The sequence below is a fragment of the Strongylocentrotus purpuratus genome, unplaced genomic scaffold (assembly GCF_000002235.5).
Source record: "Strongylocentrotus purpuratus isolate Spur 01 unplaced genomic scaffold, Spur_5.0 spur5_scaffold_12, whole genome shotgun sequence".
Taxonomy (NCBI): domain Eukaryota; kingdom Metazoa; phylum Echinodermata; class Echinoidea; order Camarodonta; family Strongylocentrotidae; genus Strongylocentrotus; species Strongylocentrotus purpuratus.
The window spans coordinates 1,338,727-1,363,892 of record NW_022145597.1 but is presented as its reverse complement, the minus strand read 5'-3'; the positions used below and the strand labels follow the sequence as shown (position 1 = coordinate 1,363,892).

The 25,166-nt window shown below is 38.3% G+C and overlaps 2 protein-coding genes across 2 annotated transcripts; both read left to right on the top strand.

The window, feature by feature from the left end:
- Window positions 1-1,278: 1,278 nt before the first annotated feature.
- LOC587295 (protein unc-93 homolog A) lies at window positions 1,279-16,942 on the top strand. Its single transcript, XM_787030.4, has 7 exons — window positions 1,279-1,580; window positions 5,342-5,599; window positions 6,575-6,793; window positions 7,125-7,289; window positions 8,412-8,689; window positions 9,322-9,589; window positions 16,391-16,942. Exons 1-7 carry the CDS (start codon window positions 1,550-1,552, stop codon window positions 16,600-16,602), a joined length of 1,431 nt encoding a protein of 476 aa, XP_792123.3. The 5' UTR covers window positions 1,279-1,549; the 3' UTR covers window positions 16,603-16,942.
- Window positions 16,943-22,428: 5,486 nt separating this feature from the next.
- Window positions 22,429-24,220, top strand: LOC100889331. The gene has a single exon (XM_003724378.3). It carries the CDS (start codon window positions 22,600-22,602, stop codon window positions 24,130-24,132), a length of 1,533 nt encoding a protein of 510 aa, XP_003724426.1. The 5' UTR covers window positions 22,429-22,599; the 3' UTR covers window positions 24,133-24,220.
- The last annotated feature ends 946 nt before the right edge of the window (window positions 24,221-25,166 follow it).

Below are 25,166 nucleotides of genomic sequence, written 5' to 3'. Positions count from 1 at the left end.
AATTTGGAGATTATTACCCCGGCTTTAGCTTTGCTACCATTACGGCCCTTTAGCATTTCAATGAACTAATTCCTGCCATGTACCCGTTTACCTCTTCTGGGTTGAGTGTGGCAAATGTAGATCAATAAATCATTCAATCATTAAATAACACTTTTTATACAACACCTACGTGGATCCTTGTCTTTTGATTGGACGGTTGTTGATCACATGATATTCAATAGATGGTATATTGCACGGTCGTGCATTTTTGGTTATATGCGCCGTGCATTTTTGGTTATATGCAGACTGCGTACCTCTCTGCTGCATGTGCGCGCGCGTATCCCTGCGTGTATCTGACGCGAAGGCAATCTGAATGTAATCGAGAAGGCTTGACTCGAACTTTAATTTATCTTTATAAGGAGTAAAGCATAATTTGTTGATTAACGTTCTATTAGGTCTTCTTCGATGTTGTATAAAACAAATAATGAACTATTGAACTCAAAACCATTCATTATTTGTATAGTATCGATATCAGAATATGATGTAGAGAAATATTGTGTACTTTGACCCTTTGATTGCTATGTACGAACTAGGTCAGACTCAATATTAATGATCCTGTGGGTCAGAATTATTTTCTTCTTAATGTTATCATATACAAAGTGAACCTTTTTTTCATCATTATTAATAATGCGAGACCAACTCAGATAACAAGTACCAGTTCTATATTGTACAGCTTATTAACGTCAATGAAATAGGAGAATTCACTCTTTGCCAGGAACGTGCTATCGTGCAAACCTAGGTAATAACAGAAATAAATTTTATTCCTCAATCGGATCACTAAGCAAAGTAATACACCAAACTCGCACGACGCGTATTTTTTTTTGTAATGTAGGATGAACAAGTTTTTTATACAGTTACGCCCCTAACATGCCCGCGGTGATCATCTATATTTATTTTGGCAAGCTGAAGCCGATTGTTAAAAAAGCAGGTCGCAATTAAAGGGATCGGGTAACTTTGCCTCAGATTCTGAAACAAAATCCTGGATTTAGGTCATGCTGCAATCATAAGTATAAACCTTAATTTAGGTCATACATGAATCCCATGACTTTTACAAGCCAATCGCCTGTCTGATTATCAAGATATCTTTGATAGGAATTAGATATTTCAGAATTCGTTTTCCTAACCGTTTTTATAATACTTCAGTCTATTGGGAAAAGTGAGTATAGTAAATCTGTGTAGGGCTTCAATATTACACCATTTACGACACTGATAACACGTCGTTTGGCCATGCATCTCAGATTTAACAATTTTAAACGATGCCTTTAAGCCGTTCGAAGTTCACTTGAAGTCCCGCATGTTTGATGAATTACTTCGGTTATTCCGAAACTGGGATGAACTCGAGATCCGAAGTTTCAGTTGGTGATCCAGTAAAGGAATAAACTTTTTTTGCAGCCATTACCTACCGTGCAGACAAGGAATACATATTAAACCATTTTGAGATTTGCTCGACTGCATGTTCCTGGCAAAGTGTATCTTCTCTTATTTCATTTAGAGATATTCAATCAGCAACATGACGTTACATGAAGATGTTGACAACAGAGGTAAGACACAACAGACGCAATGATTTGGAAATGTACACTGTATATAGACCTACACTGTTACCCATACAGTTAGAATAATTTGTTTTTATCTAGTTTCTGAACAGTATGATATATTCCTGATAGATAAAGATTATATCTTATCAGAACTGCATTAATCATTAACTTTTATCTCTCAAAAATAAAATGTATCATCTCAATCATTTCATGAAATGAGGTTAAAAATGAATATTCAAATAATATATTTGTTTTTCTTATACACTAGTTTCCAAGATGTCCTAGTACTGCGTGTATGTTAACTTGTTCGCGTTCATGACGTGAAAGCAATTTCACGACACCCACCACAACATCCAGTATTATAAATAAAGATTATTTCAGTTACGAAATAATCATATTTTTCAACGCGATGAAAAGTTCGACTTACTCCACGCTCTCTTCGTCATTTGATAACAAACTTTATTCTTTCACCCTCGAACGAGAATCAAATTCTGCACCTTTAAATTTGCTTATATACATGTATGCTACTTCATAGAAATGTAGACTTTGACTCTGACCATGCAGGTCCATGCTCTGACAGACTAATGAAATGCAGATAAGTTTGTTTTAAACAAAGACGCTTAGTTGTAACAATAATGGTCTAAAGGTCGTTAATGTACTATACACAATGAGGTGGAATGTCGTACCTATAGGTCAACAAACAGTGCTCGATTGCTAAAGGAAATCAAATACATCAAGTTTATTGTGGAGATAAACTTGAGTTCTGGTAAAAAAAATTAAAAATGAATTCTTACAGAATCAAACGAAACTTACACTGAATGTTGAAGATTACAAATAAATGTCATTTGCCAAACAATTCTGGTAGAAAATATATACAGGCTGAGTAATGAGCATAGAAAGATAAGGAAATCAAGGTAGGTAGCCCCGACACCATTTGTGTAGTCCCATATACACCTCTCTGTATACAGTGCTTGTTAGTTTACCAAGACTGGGCCAAATTTATTATGATTTTGGTGACTCCGGAACCTTGCAGTACACACCAATACTCACATGCTACATGATCAACTTTTTCTGATCCATTCCAAACCTTTTCTTTCACAATGCAATCGCATGACCAGAACTGAACTGTATCTTTAATTATTATGCATGTATCTAATCGTCTTGAACTGTTTATGTATGCAATCATTTTTACCTTTATTTATTTGTATCTATCTATTTGTTTATCTGTTTATTTATTTATTTATTTAATCATGCATTCGTTCATTTCTTTTGTTTACGTTTACTGTATTTGTTTATGTTAGAAGAATACGATGGAAAACAGTTTGTGGCCGTGGAGGGGCACTGATACGGGGGTCCAGAATTGAATTCAGATTGATGAACTTTTTCATTCTCCCCTTTCTTCTTTTTATTCAGCGTCCAGTAACGGGTACCGCAGGTATCCCTAATCAAATATCAAGAATATCTTCATTTTTCTTGTAATATTGAATCATATTAATGATGAGCTTATGTGTTGACCAAATATTGTTTGTCCCCCCCCCCCCCCCCCCCAAAGTTTATATTTTTTGGACGTGTATTGTATTTAAAACTCAGGAGATTTTAACTTGAACTCATATTTTGTAAGACATTTTTTTTGTTCCATAGTATGCTTCCCAATGATTAAAGAAAGGCCAGGTAGTCATTTTTATTTAATTTTGTGTACAGTGCATTATTTGTTTTATAAGACGGGACGGCAATACAGTCTTACAATATAATGTAGATCTAGAGTATAGATACATAGATCTAGATCTCCCCTTGAAAACACCCCTTAAGTCCGGTTTGTAAAGTCAATACGGACCGATTTTTAGTGTATTACGAGCCGGACTTTGTTGCGTGAAAAGTACCCCTTTACCGGAGAGTTTGGGAACATGAATGCGGTCCCTCCGTTCCCGGGGTGGGGGGGGGGGGGGGGGGGGGGGGGGCATTTCAAAGGTCTGGAGGGAGGGGGTAGGGTAAAAGTTCTGAACCACTATCCTCCATTTTCAGCACAATATCTTTATGGTAGTTCACCTGGAAATAATGCAGGGAGGTCCAATGAACACGTTGATACTCTTTCACAATATGGGCTTTTATACAGTATTTTGTATGTCATTGTAATTCTCTTTTAATTCTCTGAACCGTGATACTGACCTACTCGAAAGCAAGTATTGGTATTGAGTTACAGTGGATATACTAAATATACCTGCATTACCAACAAGGTGCCAATTACGATATTCAATGCGAATGCATGAACTGTGCTGTACAACACTTAAGTAGCATAAACGCTGGAAAATATGGCTGCTACAGGGAACAGCAAAAGACTAAAAAAGCATCTACTTAGATCAGGTGATGATAATGGCGGTGAGGGTGGTGGTAATGGGATGGCAGTGATACTGGTGGTGGTGTTTGAGGTAAGGTGGTGATTTTGATGGTAGTGCTGTTGGTAGCCGTGGTAGTGGTAGTGGTAGTGGTAGTGCCTTGCTGGTGGAGATGATTATGATGTCGATGATTGTAGTGGTGGTTGTGGGGTAGTGGTCATGATAATGATGGTGGTGGTGGTGATGATATGGTGCATGGCGGGGGTGATGCAAGGTGATGGAGATGGCAGTGATGATGGTGATTATAATGGTGATGGTGGTAGCGGTGATGATTGTGATGAATGATGGTGATGGTGATGGCGATGGTGATGGTGATGGTGATGGTGATGATGACGATGATTGTGATGGTGATGGTGATGGTGATTGTGATGGTGATGGTGATGGTGATGGTGATGGTGATGGTGATGGTGATGGTGAGGGTGGTGGTGGTGGTGATGGTGATGGTGATGGTGATGGTGATGGCGGTGACGATTGTGATGATGATGGTGATGGTGATGGTGATGGTGATGGTAATGGTGATGGCGATGGTGATGGTGATTGTGATGATGATGGTGATGGTGATGGTGATGGTGATGGTGATGGTGATGGTGATGGTGATGGTGATGGTGATGGTGATGGCGATGGTGATGGTGGTCATGATGGTGGTCATGATGGTGGTCATGATGGTGATGGTGATGGTGATGATGATGATGGTGATGGTGATGGTGATGGTGGTCATGATGGTGATGGTGATGGTGATGATGGTGATGGTGATGGTGATGGTGATGGTGATGGTGATGGTGATGGTGAGGATGATGATGATGGTGATCGATTGTGATGGTGATGGTGATGATGGTGATGGTAATGTGATGGTGATGATGGTGGTGGTGATGGTGGTGGTGATGGGGTTGGTTTGAGTGTTGGTGGGGGTGGAGATGATTGTGATAGTGATGGTTGTGATGGTGATTGTTGTGGTGACGTTGGTTATGTGGTTTCATGAAAGTGTAGGTAACGTTGGTATTTGTATCCCTTATGGTGGTGGTAATGAAGGCTGTTCCGTGGTGGTGGGACTCATCGTGATAGTGGTTGGGCGGTGGTGTTACTGGTAGTACTACTCGGGGTTGTTGTGGGGTTTGTGTGCTGCTAATGGTTGTGATGGTTTTGTTGATTTCGTGGTGTTAACTAACTTGTTGATTAGGTTCCTGTTCGGAGTAGCTTTTACACAGCCAGTAATAAATCTACCCTATCTAACCTACACCAAAACCTTTCAACTGGATTAATCAATATAATTTCGTGTCTTATTTTACATTACAAGTAGATTTTGTTGGCTCCCTACTATTATGCAAAGAATATTATTTTGTATGCACAACTTTATTATTTTATTTATTTTTCCAGAAGACCCACAACTAAAGAAAGAGATGGCGGCGGCAGAGTTTTCCGTCATCGGGGACGACCAACAGGAGGATGATGAAAATCTTGCGTCATCGTGGACGACAAGGAAGATCTACAAAAATCTTCTCCTGATCAGCAGTGCCTTCCTCTTCGTCTTCACAGCCTTCCAAGCGTTGTCTAACCTTCAGAGCAGCATTAACTGTGTTGATGGTTTGGGCCTTGCCTCGCTTAGTACCATCTATGCTTCTCTGATTGTATCAGGTGGGCTGACTCACATGAAACATGTCGGTTGTTGTTTATTGTTATGTGTTTGTTTGTTATGTCTGTTTGTTTATTTGTTTATTTGTTTATATTTGTAATCACTATAAAAGCGAACGTTCACCTAATAGGTTCAACTATTTAGGTAAAACTGTATATGGGATATAATGATGTTACAGTAGATCTACGTTAGTATTTTTTTTTATGTCATGTTATATTATGCAATTTATGTAAAGTGCACTGATATGTCTTAGGACAGGAATTGCGCTATATAAGTGGTACGTATTATTATTATTATTTTTATATACTAGTGATGACAATTAAAGAAATATAGAATGGATACCAAGGGCCTACATTAAGTTCTTGAATCGCTTTATCGTGTTTCAGGCTAAATAGTGATTATGCTGTGTACGTCTTATTAATATGTATAAAGCCCTATGGCGTATCTATGGATGGTGGCATCCCGAGCAAACAGTAAAATTGCCGTTCCCCTGCCCAAACCTATCTACGTACCTGTACAAGCGACAGGGAAAAGCGTTCGAGCGGTACATTGTTCTTTCATTCTTCACCCTCAGATGCCCATTTCTAACGTTCTTAACCCTGCGTATCGGAGACGCATAATCTTTTAAGGGTAGTATTTTTAGGAATTCTGTTCTCCCCTTTTCCTGCGCTCTGTTGTGGTTTTGTTGTACCCCTCAAGTGCCGATCCGTATATACACCACTGATCAAATATCATCTTAATTATCTTCGGATAAATTGTTTTTTCATATTAAAAAAAGATCAATTAATATATTGTTTTTAGTTTGAATATCCTAAACAGGCTATATTATTTCTAAAGACTCAATAGCAGAAGTGTGTGTCTGATAATTTGGAACCGTGCCATTCTTATAATGTTTTTTTTTCCTTCATTTTTGTTGTACTGTGCTTGTTTTGTTTGATGTTATTGAAATGTTTTTGTTTAATCTATTTAAATGTCAGCCATGTTAATCCCCTCGGTGATGATCCGCCATCTTGGATTAAAATGGACGTTGGTGTTGAGCGAGGCGTGCTACGCAATTTACACAGCAGCAAACTTTTACCCCTCCTGGGCTACTCTTATACCAGCTTCAGTGCTCCTGGGGTTCGGTGCCGCACCCCTGTGGACAGCTAAGAGCACCTACCTCACTACCATGGCAGGGGCCTACTCCAAGCTGACAGGTAACTATCATGTCATAATAATAATAATTTTTTTCACCAGCTACAATGCTGTTCTTCCTGAGGGACCCGTTTATACTTAGCAAATGTGGATTAATGTCTTGCCGAAGGACGTTAGTGCCTTGCTGGCATTCGAACCCTCAACCCTTGGATTAAGAGTCAAGCGAATGAACCACTATACCACACCCTGATGAAAAAATGGAAACCAAATATTAAACTTTCGTCCTGATTTTCGAATACATTGCGATGAAACCAGTACATGATTAACCGTCGTATGAAACAACTCCGTTTTTAATGTTTCACACTGATCTATTTTTCTTTTTTGTTTTGTTAGGAGAGACTGTTCCGTCCATTGTGTCTCGATTTTGGGGTATCTTCTTCTTCTTCTTCCAGTCATCTCAGATTCTAGGAAACCTCATCTCATCGCTTGTTTTTAGACAAGAAACCTCCTTTGTAAACAGCACCCAATACAAATGTGGTTCGCAAGACTGCTACGTGGGTAAATATAATCATAGCTAGACCAATAAACCTGTCGTTACTTAAAGGTACTATGTCCCTTTTGCAGCCAACCTCAAATTATGTAGAACTTTGCAGGAATTATGAATATGTCATGTATGTCCTATCTGTGAAATTTAAACGTTAGCAGTGTCCTAATATTCAAATTATGCAAGGAAACCCGTTTACTTGCTAGACTTCACTGTCAGACACTATTGAGTGACTGACTGGCTCTTTTTCTTCTTTGGCAATAACATACATAAAATGAGCTGTAAAGGGTACATGAGCAATTATCACTTCTTGTGATGGCCAAAATTAAATTGATTGAATCTTTGCGCAGCATAAAATGTATGACCATTCGATACAATGGTCTGAAAATCAAGACTATTACTTATTGGCTCTATAGCTCCTAAGTCGATATGTCAACTAATAGTTGTTATTTTCCCACTTGAAGACATTTTCAAGCCCCACCTTTTTTTAGGGAAGTTCTAAATTAATATTATCTTTCAAATGCCGTTGGAATTTAACTTTTTCATTTGTTTGGCCTGCAAATGGGACATAGTACCTTTAAACCATTTTTTGCTTAGTACAGCGGTTTAGTACACGTGTGTATGAAGCGCGACGAGTCAGGCTCTTTATTCTGATAAAAAGATATTGTTACATTAATTCTGTAATAACATGACGAAACGAAATGCATAAAATGAAAAGGAGGATATAGTATTATTTCGACTTGATCAAATATCAAATACATTGTTAAACTGCAAAATATTGTCAGTGTCATGCATGTATTAGTACATAGTTCTTATTACAGTTTGGACCCTTTGGTAGAACAGCAGTGTTGTAGCGACACAACTGAGCAGAAACCAACCATACTGAATACTCGGACGAAATGTATGTCAAGGATGCGCCAATTTGTGTTTGATCAAATAAGAAAGTCAAACCTTTCTTATTTCTATATCGAATCTTTCTCAAAATTTCAATGATTTGATAATTGCTCTGTTTTCTTTTACAGAACGCCCTTTTAATGACTCATTTTGTAATTTTGTTCATATGCAATCATAAGGTCTAACTTCAATTCAAATCAATCTAGCGTTGGTGACTTAAACTTAAACTTCGATTTCTACAGAGACCGGGGATGAAAATGGAACATATTGTGATCCTCCCGAAGAGAGTCTAACCTACACTTTACTCAGTATCTATCTCGTCTCCGGTGTCATCGCCGTGGTCATCGTCGTCGTCTTCGTCGACAACCTTGGTGCAAGTCGAAAGATCAAAGACCAAGGAACGTTTGATTTATTCTGCGCGACGGCACGCTTAATGAAGGATAAGAAGTTGATTCTCATCATACCTCTCACAATTTACAGCGGATTAGAGCAAGCCTTCATTACAGGCGATTTTACAAAGGTTTGTTTCGTAGCATAAATGCGCAATATCCAATAATCCTGTTTAATAATTTTGGCTCGAAGTGAGGGCTGAGTTTCTTAACCAAGCTTGCTCAGTAGTCTTACATTTATGTGAAAGAATATCATTTTAGAAATGTTTCCTGAAAAATCTGTCGCTCTTCATACGACCACAAATAGCGGGGGAAAGGTAGAAAAGCCTTATTCCACAATGTGGCAAAGAGTCCACCTGGCCCTTACGAAGATCAATACAACTTCTCAGTGCACAGAATCATACCTTCCAATGTTGTCCAAGTTAATTGCTTTCATATCATTTTTTTCACAATGCAGTTGCTTGTAAAGAATTCAAATTTATTTGTAATAGTTACAAGTGTACCGATGATAATAAACCCAATAAAATACAATGTGAACATAACTTCTTGGACTATGATAAAAATGTTGAACCTCCTTATTTTTTTAACCTGCTCTCCTTCCCGCACTCCAAATCTAACCAATTTTTTCCGCCTTCTTTTCCACCTTTCTCTATCATCCTCTTGCCATTTATCCTCTTCTTCCTCCCTTTTTTTATCCTCTCATTTTTATTTTCACCCTCATCTATATCTCCCCTCTTTCTTCTCCCCATCATTTCCCGTCCAGTCATACGTGACCTGCAGCCTTGGGGTTGGTTGGGTGGGGTACATCATGATCTGTTACGGGGTGGCTGACGCTCTCTGCTCCGTGCTGTTCGGTCGCTTCGTCAAGTACACTGGACAGGTTCCTTTATTCTGCCTCGGTGCCATCATCAACCTCTCACTCATCATCGCTCTCTTCATCTGGGAGCCGCGCTATGAAGAACTCCCCGTTTTCTTCGTGATCGCTGCCGCCTGGGGTGTAGCTGACGCCATCTGGCAGACACAGCTAAATGGTAATTACTGGTATCGTATCCGGACACCTACCCCCTGGACATCCACCCCCGGATAACCACCCCTAGTCAATACTACCCCATAGGGCAACCGCACTCTAGGACGACTACCCCCTAAGACAAATACCCCTTGGACAACTACCCCCTAAGATAGCTGTCCGGGGGTAGTTGTCCTAGAGGATGGTTGCCCTAGGGGGTAGTTGACTTGGAGTGGTTATCCGGGGGTGAATGTCCAGGGGGTAGGTGTCCGAGAACCACCGATAGAAAAGGGGGGTGTTTCACAAAGATCCTAAGTAGAACTTAACACTAAGTTGGACTTAAAAATTATGGACAGCCATTGGAGCCTTAAAATGAAATATATTCAAAAGCAGAAATTCAAGTATTTTAGACTTTTTTATAAATTCCACATCAAGAACATAGAATCTCCCATGATAATAGAAAATATGAATGATTTGAATCAACATTTTATGTCTTTTAAAATAACTTTTACAAAATGTTTTCAAGGAAGCTAATGGCTTTCCATAATTTTTAAGTCCAACTTAGAGATAAGTTCAACTTAGGATCTTTGTGAAACACCCCCCTGGTTATAGAAAGATTTTCACCGATTCGTCAGTCGCGGTGCTTAACAATAGGGACTGTTAGATTTGCACGTCGACAGCTTTGACTGCAACGTGTGACGTCATTTTAAAGCACTGCGCATGCGTCACGTCGTCTCAGTCGGCGATCGAAAATGCGTCAACCTTGATTTTCCTAAATCTAGTAGAGTAGTGGTAACCCGACACATGCTCCGCCGCCGATTGCTCCGCGACATTTGCTCCGCCGAAAATTGCTCCGCCAACAGTTACTCCGCCGAAATTTGCTCCGCCTGAAGCGACACTTGATCCGGTGACAATGTTGATGATAATAATAATAACTAGATTTGTAATACTTGTTTTGAACAAGTATAGGTGGGCTGGTCTAACTAAAATTTGAGACAAAATAAAGGGCAAATTTAAGATAGCTTATTGTCTCAGCTACAACATACTCGAAGTTCAGCGTAAACGAAGCTAAAACGACGGAGATATTGCTCGCGAAAGACGGGAATGTAGAATCCAGTTTTGAAAAAAGTCATGTCCCATAGAGAATACACGCAAAAAGTGAAAAATTGATATTCCTCCTTTAATCGCAAAAATACGTCATGATTCCTTTGTCGAAATGAAAAATCATGTCAATTGCATTTGTAGTGAATTATCTCAGCTAGAACATATCGAAAGTTGGAAGAAAATCAATCAATATTTTACAGAGATACAATCAATTTTCCAAAAATATGCTGATGTCATAATATGCAAATTGGAATTTTGAGTTCGGAGGCCATTATGATGACGTCATGAGTTAATTGAGGGTCAAATGAGAGAAGAAATCATATTTCCAATTCATACTCTATCAACATATGAAAAAATAGGGGTCACCTCACATTCTAAAGAGCTACAATGGATTTTGTATGGGCATGATTTTTCCCTTATATGCTATGTATTACAAGAGCTCGCACGCACGGACATGTATCTTAAACGGACCCTCACTCCGTTATTAATGGTCAGAAAAAGGTGAACAAGGTATCAAAATGCTTGAAAAAATGTGCTAAATATGATGACGAAGAAAATTTGGCGATTCTGTTTTGCAAAATGTCAGAACGCGCGAAAACGCGCGCGCATGCGCGTGTGCGAGATATTTTATGAAATGCTTTAAATGGCCTAAAACGTATGCTACATGATTTTGAGTTTTTTTTTTGTGCATTTTGAAATTTTGCGCGCGGACGTACGCGCACGCGCGCGTTTTTTGACCTGAAATTGACCGGACGAATATTGACCTTAATCATGATAAATATGAATCAAAAATGGCTTTTGGTTATGAAGATATGATCATGAGTTGATTTTCAGAAAAATTTACAAAATGGCGCCTAGATGACGTCATCAGTGAAGGTCATAGTTGAAAACGTTATTGTGTTTTGTACATATGCCTATACATATATGTGTGCCAAATTTGAGCCATTTTCAAGTAATCGTGCTTACAAAAAAGTGGTTTGAAATAAGTAAAATAAATAATACAGGCAATTCTAACGAAATTATAAGGTGTTCTGTACGCTTTTCAGCCCACCTGATAATAAAGGCAATTTTAACAAAATTATAAGGTGGTCTGTATTAGATACAGCCCACCTAATAATAAAGGCAATTTTAACAAAATTATAAGGTGGTCTGTATTAGATACAGCCCACCTGATAAATAAATAAAGGCAATTTTAACAAAATTATAAGGTGGTCTGTATTAGATACAGCCCACCTGATAAATAAATAAAGGCAATTCTAACGAAATTATAAGGTGGTCTGTACGATATACAGCCCACCTGATAAATAAATAAAGGTAATTCTAACGAAATTATAAGGTGGTCTGTACGATATACAGCCCACCTGATAATAAATAAATAAATAAACAAAGGCAATTCTAACGAAATTATAAGGTGGTCTGTACGATATACAGCCCACCTGATAATTACAAAAACAACATTAGTAACACCACCAACCATAATAATCATTGCTGTCATTATTATTGTGATACTGCTTCTAATACTACTCCTACTACATGTACTAGGAAGGAGGGGAAGAGGAAGAATCTTATTGTTTATTTTTTGTATTATCGAGGCATACAAATGCACAGGGAGGTAAAAGAGGGAAAAGTAAGGCGACGAAGAGGGAGAGAGAGAGGGAGAGAGAACGAGAGGGGATAGCCTATGGCCCGGGTTCAAATTCAGTTCTCTTTAATTTATTTGACCCAGTACTGATGATCATAATTTTATCTACCATGTGATTGCCATGTGTACGCCACACCGGATAGCACTAGCTCACATTTTGTTATTGTTGTCAAGAACTTATTGGCATGCAGCCAGTAGATTTTCATCATGTGTTTGATCTTGTATTGAAAAAAAGATCAAACACATCATCATAATCTACAGAGTGCAACCAAAAATTTCTTAACAACAATTGAAATTTCTTTCAGGAAGCCTAACACTAAAAGGTGTTTTTGATTCAAAGAGCATCGTAGAGACGATGAACAAATAAGAATAATAATACATTCACTTCTATTTTCCCCGCCAAATAATCCGAACAAAAGAATCAACCGAGGGTAATCAACTGTTAAACGAATTTATCATGAGTCCTTGAAAAATAAATTAATACTGCTTGTCAAATATTATTGAAGAACAGCAAAGGCAAACGCGAAAGTCGCTACAATTCAGAAATCATTGCTTGCATTGCTTTTCTCTCAAAATTACCGTGAGATATCAAGCTACATAGAACTATGATCGACACAAAAGATATTGTCTTGAAAACAGTCAGAAACATTAGAACTTGAATGAATAAAACATAATGCAAATGAATAAGACTAGAATAAATAGGACACAAGTTAATTTCTACCATTTAAATCATCCAGTACCAAATACCTGAGCAAAATTCGAACCAGATGCATTTAATGGTAAACTTAAAGACAATGATTCATGACAATTGTCAATTGTCATGAGTTTATCGTCTAGACGTATTGCAAAAGATAATCAGAATAATAATGATCAAAATGATACCTCTACTATAAGGCCTAATTCTACATGTACTATACTACACTACTGCCATCGTAGATTATGCTGATAATACAGATGATAATAATGATATGATAACAATTATAATAATACTATATACTTATACTAATTGTCATCAAAATCATCATGTTCATATTCATCATAATAATAACAATAATAATAATTATGATAATTACAATAATAACTTATCTTAACGATAATAATCATGATAAGGATAATAATCACAATAACAAACATAATAATTACAAAAATAACATTAGTAACACCACCAACCATAATAATCGTTGTTGTCATTATTATTGTGATACTGCTTCTATTACTACTCCTACTACATGTACTAGGAAGAAGGAGGTGAAGAGGAAGAATCTTATTATTTTTTTTTTGTATTATCGAGGCATACAAATGCACAGGCAGGTAAGAGAGGGAAAAGTAAGGCGACGAAGAGGGAGAGAGAGGGAGAGAGAACGAGAGGGGGTAGCCTATGGCCCGGGTTCAAATTCAGTTCTCTTTAATTTATTTGACCCAGTACTGATGATCATAATTTTATCTACCATGTGATTGCCATGTGTTCGCTACACCGAATAGCACTAGCTCAAAAGATTTTACACACTAATATATATACTAAAGCTACATACACTTAACTGAAGGAAAGAAACCTATAGAAAACGGACTGGATATTATTGAAAATACTATTCTAAACAAGAATGTACTACATGTACTACATTACGTTACAATTTCACGAGAGAAATAGAACTCGAGAGGGGAAGAAAAGAAGAAGTGATAGAAATGAAAGAAGACTAATAGCATGAGAGGAAAGAAAAGAGCTAAGAAGACAAGAAAAGGGTGTAAAAAGGAAAAGGATGAGCAAGAGAGAGAGAGAGAGAGAGAAAGATAGCCTTGAGCTTTTGATCGGCTAATGTAATAAATGAAACAGATTTTGAGCGTAGTAATTATCTTTCGCCGGAGAACTTGCATAAGGAGCTAAAACTTGATGTTTTTTAAATCAAACATCATGGGGAATAGCAAAAAACGGCTGAGCAATTATTGCACTAATTGCCAGAGGAGCATTCATGTCTTCCACGAGACCGCACTTTTGGATCAGAGAGCAATTTAATTGTCGGTGGAGCATTGTCTTTTGCCGGGTACTTATGGGGAGGAGCAACAATTATTGTCGTAGTAGCCTTTGTATTTTAAGGGGCACTTTTTTAGCAGAGCAAATGTCGGCGGAGCAATTGTCGGTGTCACCGGAGCAAGTGTCGCTTCAGGCGGAACAAATGTCGGCGGAGCAATTGTCGGCAGAGCAAATGTCACCGGAGCAATTGTCGCGTTTTGCGGAGCAATTGTCGGCGGAGCAACTGTCGTTCGAGGAGCATTTGTCACCGGAGCAATTGTCGCGTTTTGCGGAGCAATTGTCGGCGGAGCAATTGTCGGCGGAGCAAATGTCGGCGGAGCAATTGACGGCGGAGCAATTGTCGGCGGAGCAAATGTCGACGGAGCAAATGTCGGCGGAGCAACTGTCGGCGGAGCAACTGTCGCGGAGCAAATGTCGCGGAGCAATAGGGACTTTTAGATTGAGTGGACGAGAACATGACGAACTCCGACTGATCATGCGTGTCAACGTACTCAACTGCTCATGTTGACTACAATTAGAAATCTTTTAGATTGCACTCGACGATATAAATACATGCAGATGACAAAGAAAGAGGACAAAATATACAGTTCCCCATTCTACCCTCAACAATAGGCCACTTTCGTAATGTAACCAAATTTGCATAAGTGTTTGTGAAGTGCCTCAAGACAAATTATTTCATTCACCTGTTAGGAATAATAGTATTTCAATAGTCAGAATGCAACTGCATATATTAAATGTTGCTAGGTAGGCCAAGCCATCATGTTTGTCCAACCTGGCAAAACTTATGTATGCAGTTCGGATTCTGTCTATTGAAATACTATTATTCTTATCATGTGAATGATATCATTTGTATTGAGGCACTACACAAAGAATTATGCATTGAATTTGGTTACATTACGAAAATGGCCTATTGCTGTGGTAAAACATCCCTCCACTGCTATTTGTAAAAATGTGTAGAACAGATGAATATGCATGTGACACCTGTTCTACACATTTTTACATAATAGCAGGGAAGGGATGTTCCTTTGTCTACCTGAGGAACTGTTTATTTTATGCGCACGCGGCATATACTAGTACCGGTACTAGATTTAGGAAAATCACGGTTGACATATTCTCGATCGCCGACTGAGACGACGTGAAGCATGCGCAGTGCCTTAAAATGACGTCACACGTTGCAGTCAAAGCTGTTAACGTGCAAATCTAAAAGTCCCTATTGTCTCAATTGTGAGACTAGGCTCTTGTTGTTGTTGTTGTTCTTTTTTTTTAATTTGAGGCGTGTATCATTCAATTGTGAATATTTTCGCAAAAATCTATTCGCATCATCCAAAATTAAAAAGAAGCAGAATAAAGAAGGAAACAAAACAAAAAGGCTGCACAATTTCCCTCAATTTGTGGAAATTCTCGACAGGCTGTCAACTGACGGCATACTGCATATACCATAGGAATTGTTGTAAATTGTCAAATTAGATCACGTACCTGCAGACTAAACGTTCCTAATCAATGGCGTTGGGTTAATGATAGGAGTCGCCCCCTCAACGTCCTACCAGTCTTTCAACTCGGTGTAATACTGCGTAAAACTCTCTGTTCTCATATGACAGGTCCTAGGTTTGTTCTTAATTGCAAGGTGCTTACATCCTTGGACAAGGTGTTCACATGTTGTCCCTCTTGACCCGTATAGGTTAATCAAATATGTACCTGGTAATGCTGCCTGTGTAAATAATAATCGCACGACTCATAGTAAGAAGCAGTATACATATATATTTAGCTACCAAGAACAAATAAGACCGATTTGTTATTGTTTTGATTTTATACCGATGATCCTAATTAAAACTATCAAGTTAAAAGGGGCTTTTTTTTATCGTATTTAATCGTTGATGACTGCGTTTTAAAAACGCACAGATAGTCAGTTACCGCAAGACCGTAGTTGAACCAGGGTACTTTGTTGTTCACCCTCACTTGTCGTCCATTTAGTGCTACGGTTAACCGCGGCATTCAAGTTATTTTTTTGTTAATGTAACTCATGACTTGTCTGTTTTCCTTTCCTCACCAAGCCCTCTACGGTATCCTCTTCCTGGACGAGCAGGAGCAGGCCTATTCCAATTATCGTCTCTGGGAATCTGTAGGCTTCTCAGTGGCGTTTGCCTACAGTAACTTCCTCTGTGTTTGGATAAAACTAACCATCTTGGTGTGTGTCCTCGGAGCAGGGATGCTAGGTTATGCAGGTGCAGAGCTCGTAGCAAGGAGAGACCATCGGGAGAAATGATATCAAACGCATCACAAAACAATAACGAAACATCGAGAAACTAGTTTTCGGGAATTTAGTTTTCGAGAAGAAAAGAAACATCCACAATGATTATTATTGTACAGTTCAGTTGTGTCCTCGGATGGTTTTATTTTTTTTATTTTTTAGAATCATTCTTGTTTTAATGGCATGACGAAGACAGAGAAAAGAAGCACGAAAGAAGAAAGATCGGGCAAAGTGGCATATTACGAATCATAAACAAAAGGAGATTAGTTTTCGAGAAGAAAGACATCCGGAATATTCCTGTACAGTAGTCTCTCATCAAGTTTTATGAACGCTATCTCTGTAGTACGAACAAAAAGGTCTGCAGAAACTCATTACGATGCCCCCGGAAATTTGAAAATCGTGCAGGCATATATTTCACTCAGTGGGGGGGGGGGGGGGGGGGGGGGGGGGGGGGGGTAGTGAGCACTAAATTTTGACCCCGAAATCGTGCCGACCGATAGTGAGCGCTTTTTTTAATTTGTATAAAACACCCCCCCCCCCCCCGAGCAATAAAGAAAAGGTAATTTTGGGGTCACAATTTTTTTAATTTTTGGGGGCCAGGGTGGGGGGGGGGGGGGGGGGAACTGTCGGTGTCACTATTTTCCTGGTTTTGTTCTGGAAGCCAAAACAAGAAAATGGTCTAGCTACTACCGGGCTTCTCAATGTCCGGACCGCGGTCCGCATCAGAGCATGCCATTCCGGGCCGCCCGGGACAGAGTTTCCAATTTCCTTATTATAGGAGAATGCGGAATGTTAAAAGTGACAAGGAAATAAAAGAATATACAGTAGGTTTGCGGGTGCACCATGTGAGAGAGAGAGAGAGTGGGTTGAGGAGTCCTGAAAAGGACTCTGACTCAGTAATCTTTCTTGGGAGTGTGGTAGTCATGAAAAGGACTGTTTGTTATCTTTCTTAGCATAATAGTTCTAAGGAAAACTATAGCGCTTGGAGAGGATGAGTGGCTCGACTTTTCGAACAGGTTGAGTATCCGTCGTCAGGAGTGGAGAATGGCTGGCGTTCTCCACCTTCTCCACTCCTGACGACGGATACTCAACCTGTTCGAAACGTCGAGCCACTCATCCTCTCCAAGCGCTATAGTTCTCCTTAGAACTATATGCTAAGAAAGATAACAAACAGTCCTTTTCAGGACTACCACACCCCCAAGAAAGATTACTGAGTCAGGGTCCTTTTCTGGACTCCTCACCCACTCTCTCTCTCTCTCTCTCTCTCTCTCTCTCTCTCTCTCTCTCTCTCTCTCTCTCTCTCTCTCACATGGTGCACCCGCAGACATACTGTATATTTACATCACCATGCAAGCCGACACTTACAAGCAGAAATAAAAGAAATTAAAACAAAATCAAAAGGAATTTAAGATATTCTGAAAAAGTGAAAAATGTCGTTCTTTTATCATCATTATCATCAAAGAAAGCCAGAATGAGAATACACCCAACGGCACATTGCAGTTCATGCCCCGCGATAGAAACTGTTGAACATTACATGGTGAAATGCCCGAGATTTATAATAGAAAGGGCTATTCTCCTTTCTAAAACAAATTGTATAAACCCTGAAGAGCTTCTAGGACTTTTAAAATCAGCAGATTAAAAAAAAATACACATTGCAGCTGTTCGTTTCGTTCAAAAACTAAACGCTTTGACCATAAGTGAGCATTTTTAATGTGCTGCAGAAAACACAACCGAGTGTTGTTTTTAACAGTTGAAAGTAGTTGAATAACCACATTAGTTAGACATACAAGTGTACGGTATGTTATATAATATAAAGTATGTTTACGCTCGCACCATGTGAGAGAGAGGGAGGATTGGGGAGTCCTGAAAAGGACTGTCGGTAATCTTTCTTGAGCTTATAGTTCTAAGGAGAACTATAGTGCCGGTTGGAGATGATGGGCAGTGGAGTGGCTCGACGTTTCGAACAGGTTGTTATAATGTTTTGTCTCTTCAAAATCATTATAAGTATAACCTATGAAAGGCGTATCGTCATGGGAAAAAGCTTTTTCTATATATATCATCCTTGTCTTGAGGGTCTAATTTGTTTTTTAATATAATTGATTTAATTAATTTAAAAAAAAAATCATAATTGATTATTTGTACATGCACAAAGTTAATTGAATTATATTAGTATGATGGAAAAGGATCGTATTTTGAATGAGTATTTGTATCGTTTTTATATTGAATAAAATTACAAATAAAACAATACGGAACAACAAAAAAGAGAGGGAGAGACAGAAATTGATTTTCAACAATTTCCCATTAGATGAAATAGACCATGTTCTTCAGTATACAAATTTGTTTGCAGTGCATTTATGCAGTAGATTGTTTGAGTCGTGTACATTGAAGGATACGATTGACCGTATGAATTTTCGGGTAAATGGCATCCCATGTTAACATGTGGACCGTCAAGGAAAAGTTTGAAAACCCCTGGGGGGTGTTTCACAAAGATCCTAAGTTGAACTTATCTCTAAGTTGGACTTAAAAATTATGGATAGCCATTAGCATCTTTGAAAAAAAAATTGTAAAAGTTATTTTGAAAGGCATTAATTGTTTATTCAAACCATTCATATTTTCTATCATCAAGGAGATTTCATGTTCTGGATGTGGAATTTATAAAAAGTCTAAAATACTTGAATTTCTGCTTTTGAATATATTTCATTTTAAGACTCCAATGGCTGTCCATAATTTTCAAGTCCAACTTAGAGTTAAGTTCTACTTAGGATCTTTGTGAAACACCCCCCTGGGGGTGTTTAACAAAGACTAAAGCAGGGCTCCCACTTAGCCGAGTTGGAACCTCGAGTTGTGGCAAGCTGGCGCGATCTTATTATTAATTGATATCAATTTATCAATTCTTGTTATCAAGAAAAAAATTATGTTGTAAAGCAATGGTAATTCTTGATATATCAAGAATTCGATTTCGTGATATCAGGAATTCGATTTCGTGATATCAGGAATTCGATTTCGTGATATCAAGAATTGAATTCTTGATATCAAGACATATGCTTTAATGATAAAACTGCTTGCCATAAGATCGCGCCAGCTCGCCACAACTCGAGGCTCCAACTCGGCTAAGTAGGAGCCCAGCTGTACTTTAAGTTTAACTTGTAATGATTCTTAAGTTGAAGATTACATGTGTCTATCCAGCGCCGTGTGAAATCCCCTTCTTGATTTGTGATGTAGTAGGCCCTGGAGCGTATGATCGACTTAAAGTTGGACCTAACTATGGCAGGCCGTTAATGCCACTGTTTGCTCTCACCATTATGATCTTTAGATATTATTATTTTCCTTCAAAAATGAATTTTCCAAAAATGTGAATTCTGTATTCAATTCAATAATAAGGGTTTTTATTCACATGACGTTCTGGCAGCCGAGGCAGAATTGCAGGTAATTTACAAGGTATGATGGTTAAAATACAGCATTGTACATGTAAACATAACATACAATTAATGATATGTACGTCCTTTGAGAGATCAATGCCAGTTAATGGTGAGACAGTGGCATGAACTGCATGCCATAATTAAGTCCAACTTAAAGTCGATCATACGCCCCAGGGCCTACTACATCAGAAAGCAAGAAGGGGATTTCACACGGCGCTGGATAGACACATGTAATCTTCAACTTAAGAATCATTACAAGTACCCCTTGGAAAGAAAAGAAAAGATCTAAATAGGAAACGTTAATGAAAGGGCGAATAACGGTGTAATGTAATGATAATAGTTGTATTGTTAGTGTTGGTTGCTCCACTTATCCTCCCTCTCTCTCTCTCTCTCTCTCTCTGTCTCTATCTGTCTCTCTCTCTTTCTCTCTCTCTACGTCTGTCACTCTTTCTCTTTCTCTCTCGCTATATCTTCTATCTTTTCAATCGTTCCACTTTTTCAGTGGGATGCATGCATGTGAAAACGATTGCACACATTTTTTTCAAGAAAAAAACTATTTGTTTTAAATAATTGCTTTCAATGTCATAATCATTCAAATTACACCTGATATTTCATTTCAGAATATACGCCTGATAGTTTGAATCTAGACAAACAGTGCGTAATGGTAATAAAGTTAGAAAGCCGGCCAGTGAAAGATGTTTGCATGGTGGGTACGCCGGCACGGTCACATATATCTAACATTTTTGGACCGCATTTTCCCCACTGTGAGTTACGCTTTTGAATTGAATTGAATTGAATTGAACTTTATTTCATTCATCATAAAAACATCATAACAAACATATAAAATACAAAACATAGCGTACAAGTTAAAGAGAAACATTTACAATACAATAACAAAAATATATATGAATGTGAAGACAGCTAGGAAAGCCAAGGCTTTATTGGTGCTGCCACCAAAACAGTAATAAAGTATAATAGAGTATTATATTGTTGTTTGAGAAGGTGATTTAAAAAAAAAAAAAAAAAAAAAAAAAAAAAAAAAAAAAAAAAAAAAAAACCTAAATAGAGGAGGGGGGGGGGGCAAAAACAAAACAAAACCAGACCGTGTACATAATCAATCTTTATTTATTTTGTTGGATTAAAAATGATTTATATCTCCTTTTAAAAACGTTAATTGATGGACTAGGTTTTATATCTTGAGGTATATTATTCCACAACTGTGGCCCTTTAAAAAGCACTGGTTTCTTAGTTATATTTAGTCTTATTTTATTTACATGGAAATTAGAAGAACTTCGAGTATTATATGAATGTAATGCAGAATTAAGACAAAATTTGCTGTAAAGACTAATTGGTATGAAATTATTAAAACATAAGTACATAAATATTGCAAAACAATAATTACAAAGATCTAGGACATTCAAAAGTTTTAATTTTAGAAATAAAGGTTAAGTATGAGCAAAATAATCGGCATGTAAGACTAACCGAATAGCTCTTTTTTGTAAGCATAATAATCTTCTCATTGCATGATCAGTTGAGGAACCCCAGACAAGGTTACAATAATTAAAATAAGGAGATATAATGGCATTATAAATCATAATCAAAATATTTGAAGGAAAATGTTTAATTTTATTTAAAATACCTATACCTTTAGAAATATTCGTGCAGATAACATCAATATGCTCCTTCCAAGATAATTTACTGTCAATTGTTACACTTAAAAGTTTCAGGGAGCTACAACGATTAATTACATTATCATTTAAGGAAACAACCAACTCTTCTTTCTTTCTTTCCCTTTCTCTCCTCTTTCCATTTCCCTTCTTTTCCTTCTACCTCTCCCTCTCTTTTTGCGGGGGGGGGGGGAGGGGGCAAGGCCCTCTCGCCCCCGATCTCCTTCCCCCTTTTTTTTCTTCTTCCTCTTATTTCTATCCCCCTTCTTTTCCTTCTCTCTCTCTCTCTTTTCCGCTGTACAATTACTCTTAGTGCTTTATCCTTTTCTTGTCAGAGATAAATACGTTCCATCGCCTTTTGTACAATCGAGTCGAGACAAGATAACCGGGCCTTGTACTTGCATGCTTGCTCAGTGGAACAGAAGAGGCAGGGGTGCGTAGTTCGACAGAATACAAACGGTCTCTCACTATGAAATTTGACAGACAAAGAAAGCGGACAAAATATACAGTTCCTCAGGTACACAAAGGAACATCCCTTCACTGCTATTATGTAAAAATGTGTAGAACAGGTGTCACATGCATATTCACCTTTTTACATAATAGCAGTGAAGGGATGTTCCTTTGTCTACCTGAGGAACAGTATATTTTGTCCGCTTTCTTTATCTGTCATATTCATAGTGTCTTGAGCTTCTTTTAGCTTGACATTCTTTCAAACATGGTTATGTAACAGAACAAAGAAAGCGATTACTTTTTCACTAGCCGGTTCCAACACAGCAAAGCAAAACCCCAAAAGGATTGGGCAACTAAAAAATGACGTGGTTTGAGAAGGGGAGGGGCGCTAGTCATGCTATTGCTATATTGTAAGAAAAGCACAACTGAGTTTAGCCAGGGACTTGGTTTAGCCTTGCCAGTGGAGGAAGACGTAGATGTGGATCACTGTGTGGCGTGTGGTAGCTCGTTACCAGCTTTTTCCCGTTGATTTTAAACATTTTAGAATGGCAAGTACTCAAGTATTATTCCAGTTTCTACTCATTATTTCACTTATGTCAATTTGCTCAATATTTGTGCTCCAATATCCGCAGGACCATGCAAGATGGACACAAATTCTGGAGGAAGGTCCTAACCACCTTCCAAAAATAAAAAATAGCCTGAGGGATATGTCCAAATTATCAACAGATTTGGAAAAATGGAAGCAATCTACAGCAAACGAGACGCAATTTACGAAAAAGCAGGCCGAATCTATGAAAAACAGGATGGAATTGATTGCTAACAGACTCAAAGGGAGTGTTGAAAAAGTAGAATATGATGTTCAAAACATGGATGTAACTTTGACTCTCAACGCAATTACTGAGGTTCCTTTGGAAGAGAATCGCCTCATCCACAAGATTCAACGAGCTCTGAGGCACCCGGAAGAGGAATGTGTTATCAGGCTTGCCAAGTATTGCGCCACTCGTTGCGATCATTTAGTGCAAGGCAATCACTCAAGAGAATGGACGCGATTCGATTGTGATTTTGTCAGTTCTTGCCGTATAGAAACTCGTTTCGAGGGGAATCTAACAACCCACATCATGCAGACCGTCGATGTGCTCCTCGTGGTCGACTCACTTCACGATGGACTGCAGCTGAAGACGTTGATGGACATACGTTCTAAAGGACAGCTCTGGGTTCTTTACTCCAGAGAAAACCCCATTCACGATGCCGAGTATGCTCCTCCAGGTCTAACGGGAAACCCTTTTAATCTCACCATAACCTACTCGAGAGACTCTGATATTCCTTTCCCATACTGCTTTTTTCAGAAGAAAAAAGTTCGCCCTCCTCCCATACCAAAGAAGTCTAAATTGATAGCCTGGATGGCTTCTAATTGTCACCTTTTGTCTTGGCGGCGAGGTCAGTTCGTCAAGGAACTTCAGAAACACATCTCGGTTGATACCTACGGTAAATGTGGCGACATGGGGCAGCTCCCCGTCCAGGATGCTGCTGAAACCCTGAAGCAATACAAATTTTATCTGGCTTTTGAGAATAGTGAATGTCGAGATTACATTACGGAAAAAATCTGGAGAACTTGTCTTCTTCAGGGTATTGTGCCGATTGTCTATGGAGCATCAAGAGAGGATTATGAGCAAGTGATGCCTAGGAATTCTTTCGTTCATATAGAGGATTTCAGCAACATGAGCACGTTTGTTGATTACATTCACGCTCTAGACTCAGATGCAGACCGTTACAAGAAATATTTTGATTGGAGAGCAGAAGGTATGGTCAATTGTATATCTGCTAGAAAATTTATAATGAATTCCCCTGAAGTGTCTTTGTGTTATCTTCTAAGGAAGCTGATCCATGTCTACATCCATCCAGAAACATCGTGGAAGAAACAAACGCCAGACTTCGCCTCCTGGTGGAGAGGACAATGCCGTGAAGTGACTGCCAAGAGAAATATCTTAGGATTCCCTGTTCATCAATAAAGAGATAACTCACGTTTAAAGGTAAAGACCAGTATTGGAAACGCCCCAATTTCAAAAAATGAAATGGAAGCTCTCATTACCAATCATGTGAAAGAATATGTTTTGACTAATACATGATGATAAAAAATTTGCCGGGAAACCGCCTACTAATTCATATATTTGGTAAATTTGTTTCTCTCATGGTCTGTGAGAGATATAGGGTAGTCCCATATACATCTTTCTGTGTATAGTGCTTGTAACTTTACGAAGAATGGGCCAAATTTCTTATCATTTTGATGATTGCAGAACCTTGCAGATGCTAGATGCTAGATGATCAACCTTTTCTGATCGATTCCACAACGTTTCTTTCACAATGCAATCGCATGACCATAACTGGTCTTTACCTTTAATCATTATAATGAGGGTATAGCAATAGTTATGATAATAATTATAATATTTATCTAGATAAATTCAGTTTATAATTTGCTATGAAATGTAAGTTAATGACTTCCAAAGGACATTAGTGGGTAGGGTTTCGAACCCCGGCCGGTCCACATGTTCCTCGAAGACGATTAACCTCATTGTACGGGAACAACATAAACATGTTATAGTTCAAAACACCTTTAGTATATATTATTTGAAACTCAGAAAATGAATGGGTATAAACCATTGATATGCATAGCAACTATTTTCGAAAACAAATATCTCAAGGACAATTCATTACTCCAAAGTATGTCCCATATAGAAAACATATTATGTGCAGGTAGGGCCTAATTGACAGCCGAGGTCATAATGTGTAAGGCGCTACTGAGAGTAGTATAATGTATGCATACATCTAGGATGTTATTATCAGTTTACATCTAGGATGTTATTATCAGTTTTCATGTTCATGTTTCGTTATATTTTCGTGAACGAGGTACATGACACGATGAATACGCACTGGAATACATCTATCGAGAATTTACATCAAAATATGAATAAGGACGCTAGGTAGTTTAGAATGTAGAATACAGTCATATTGATGTAATGATTCTTTGCAGACAGTCAAGTGTATC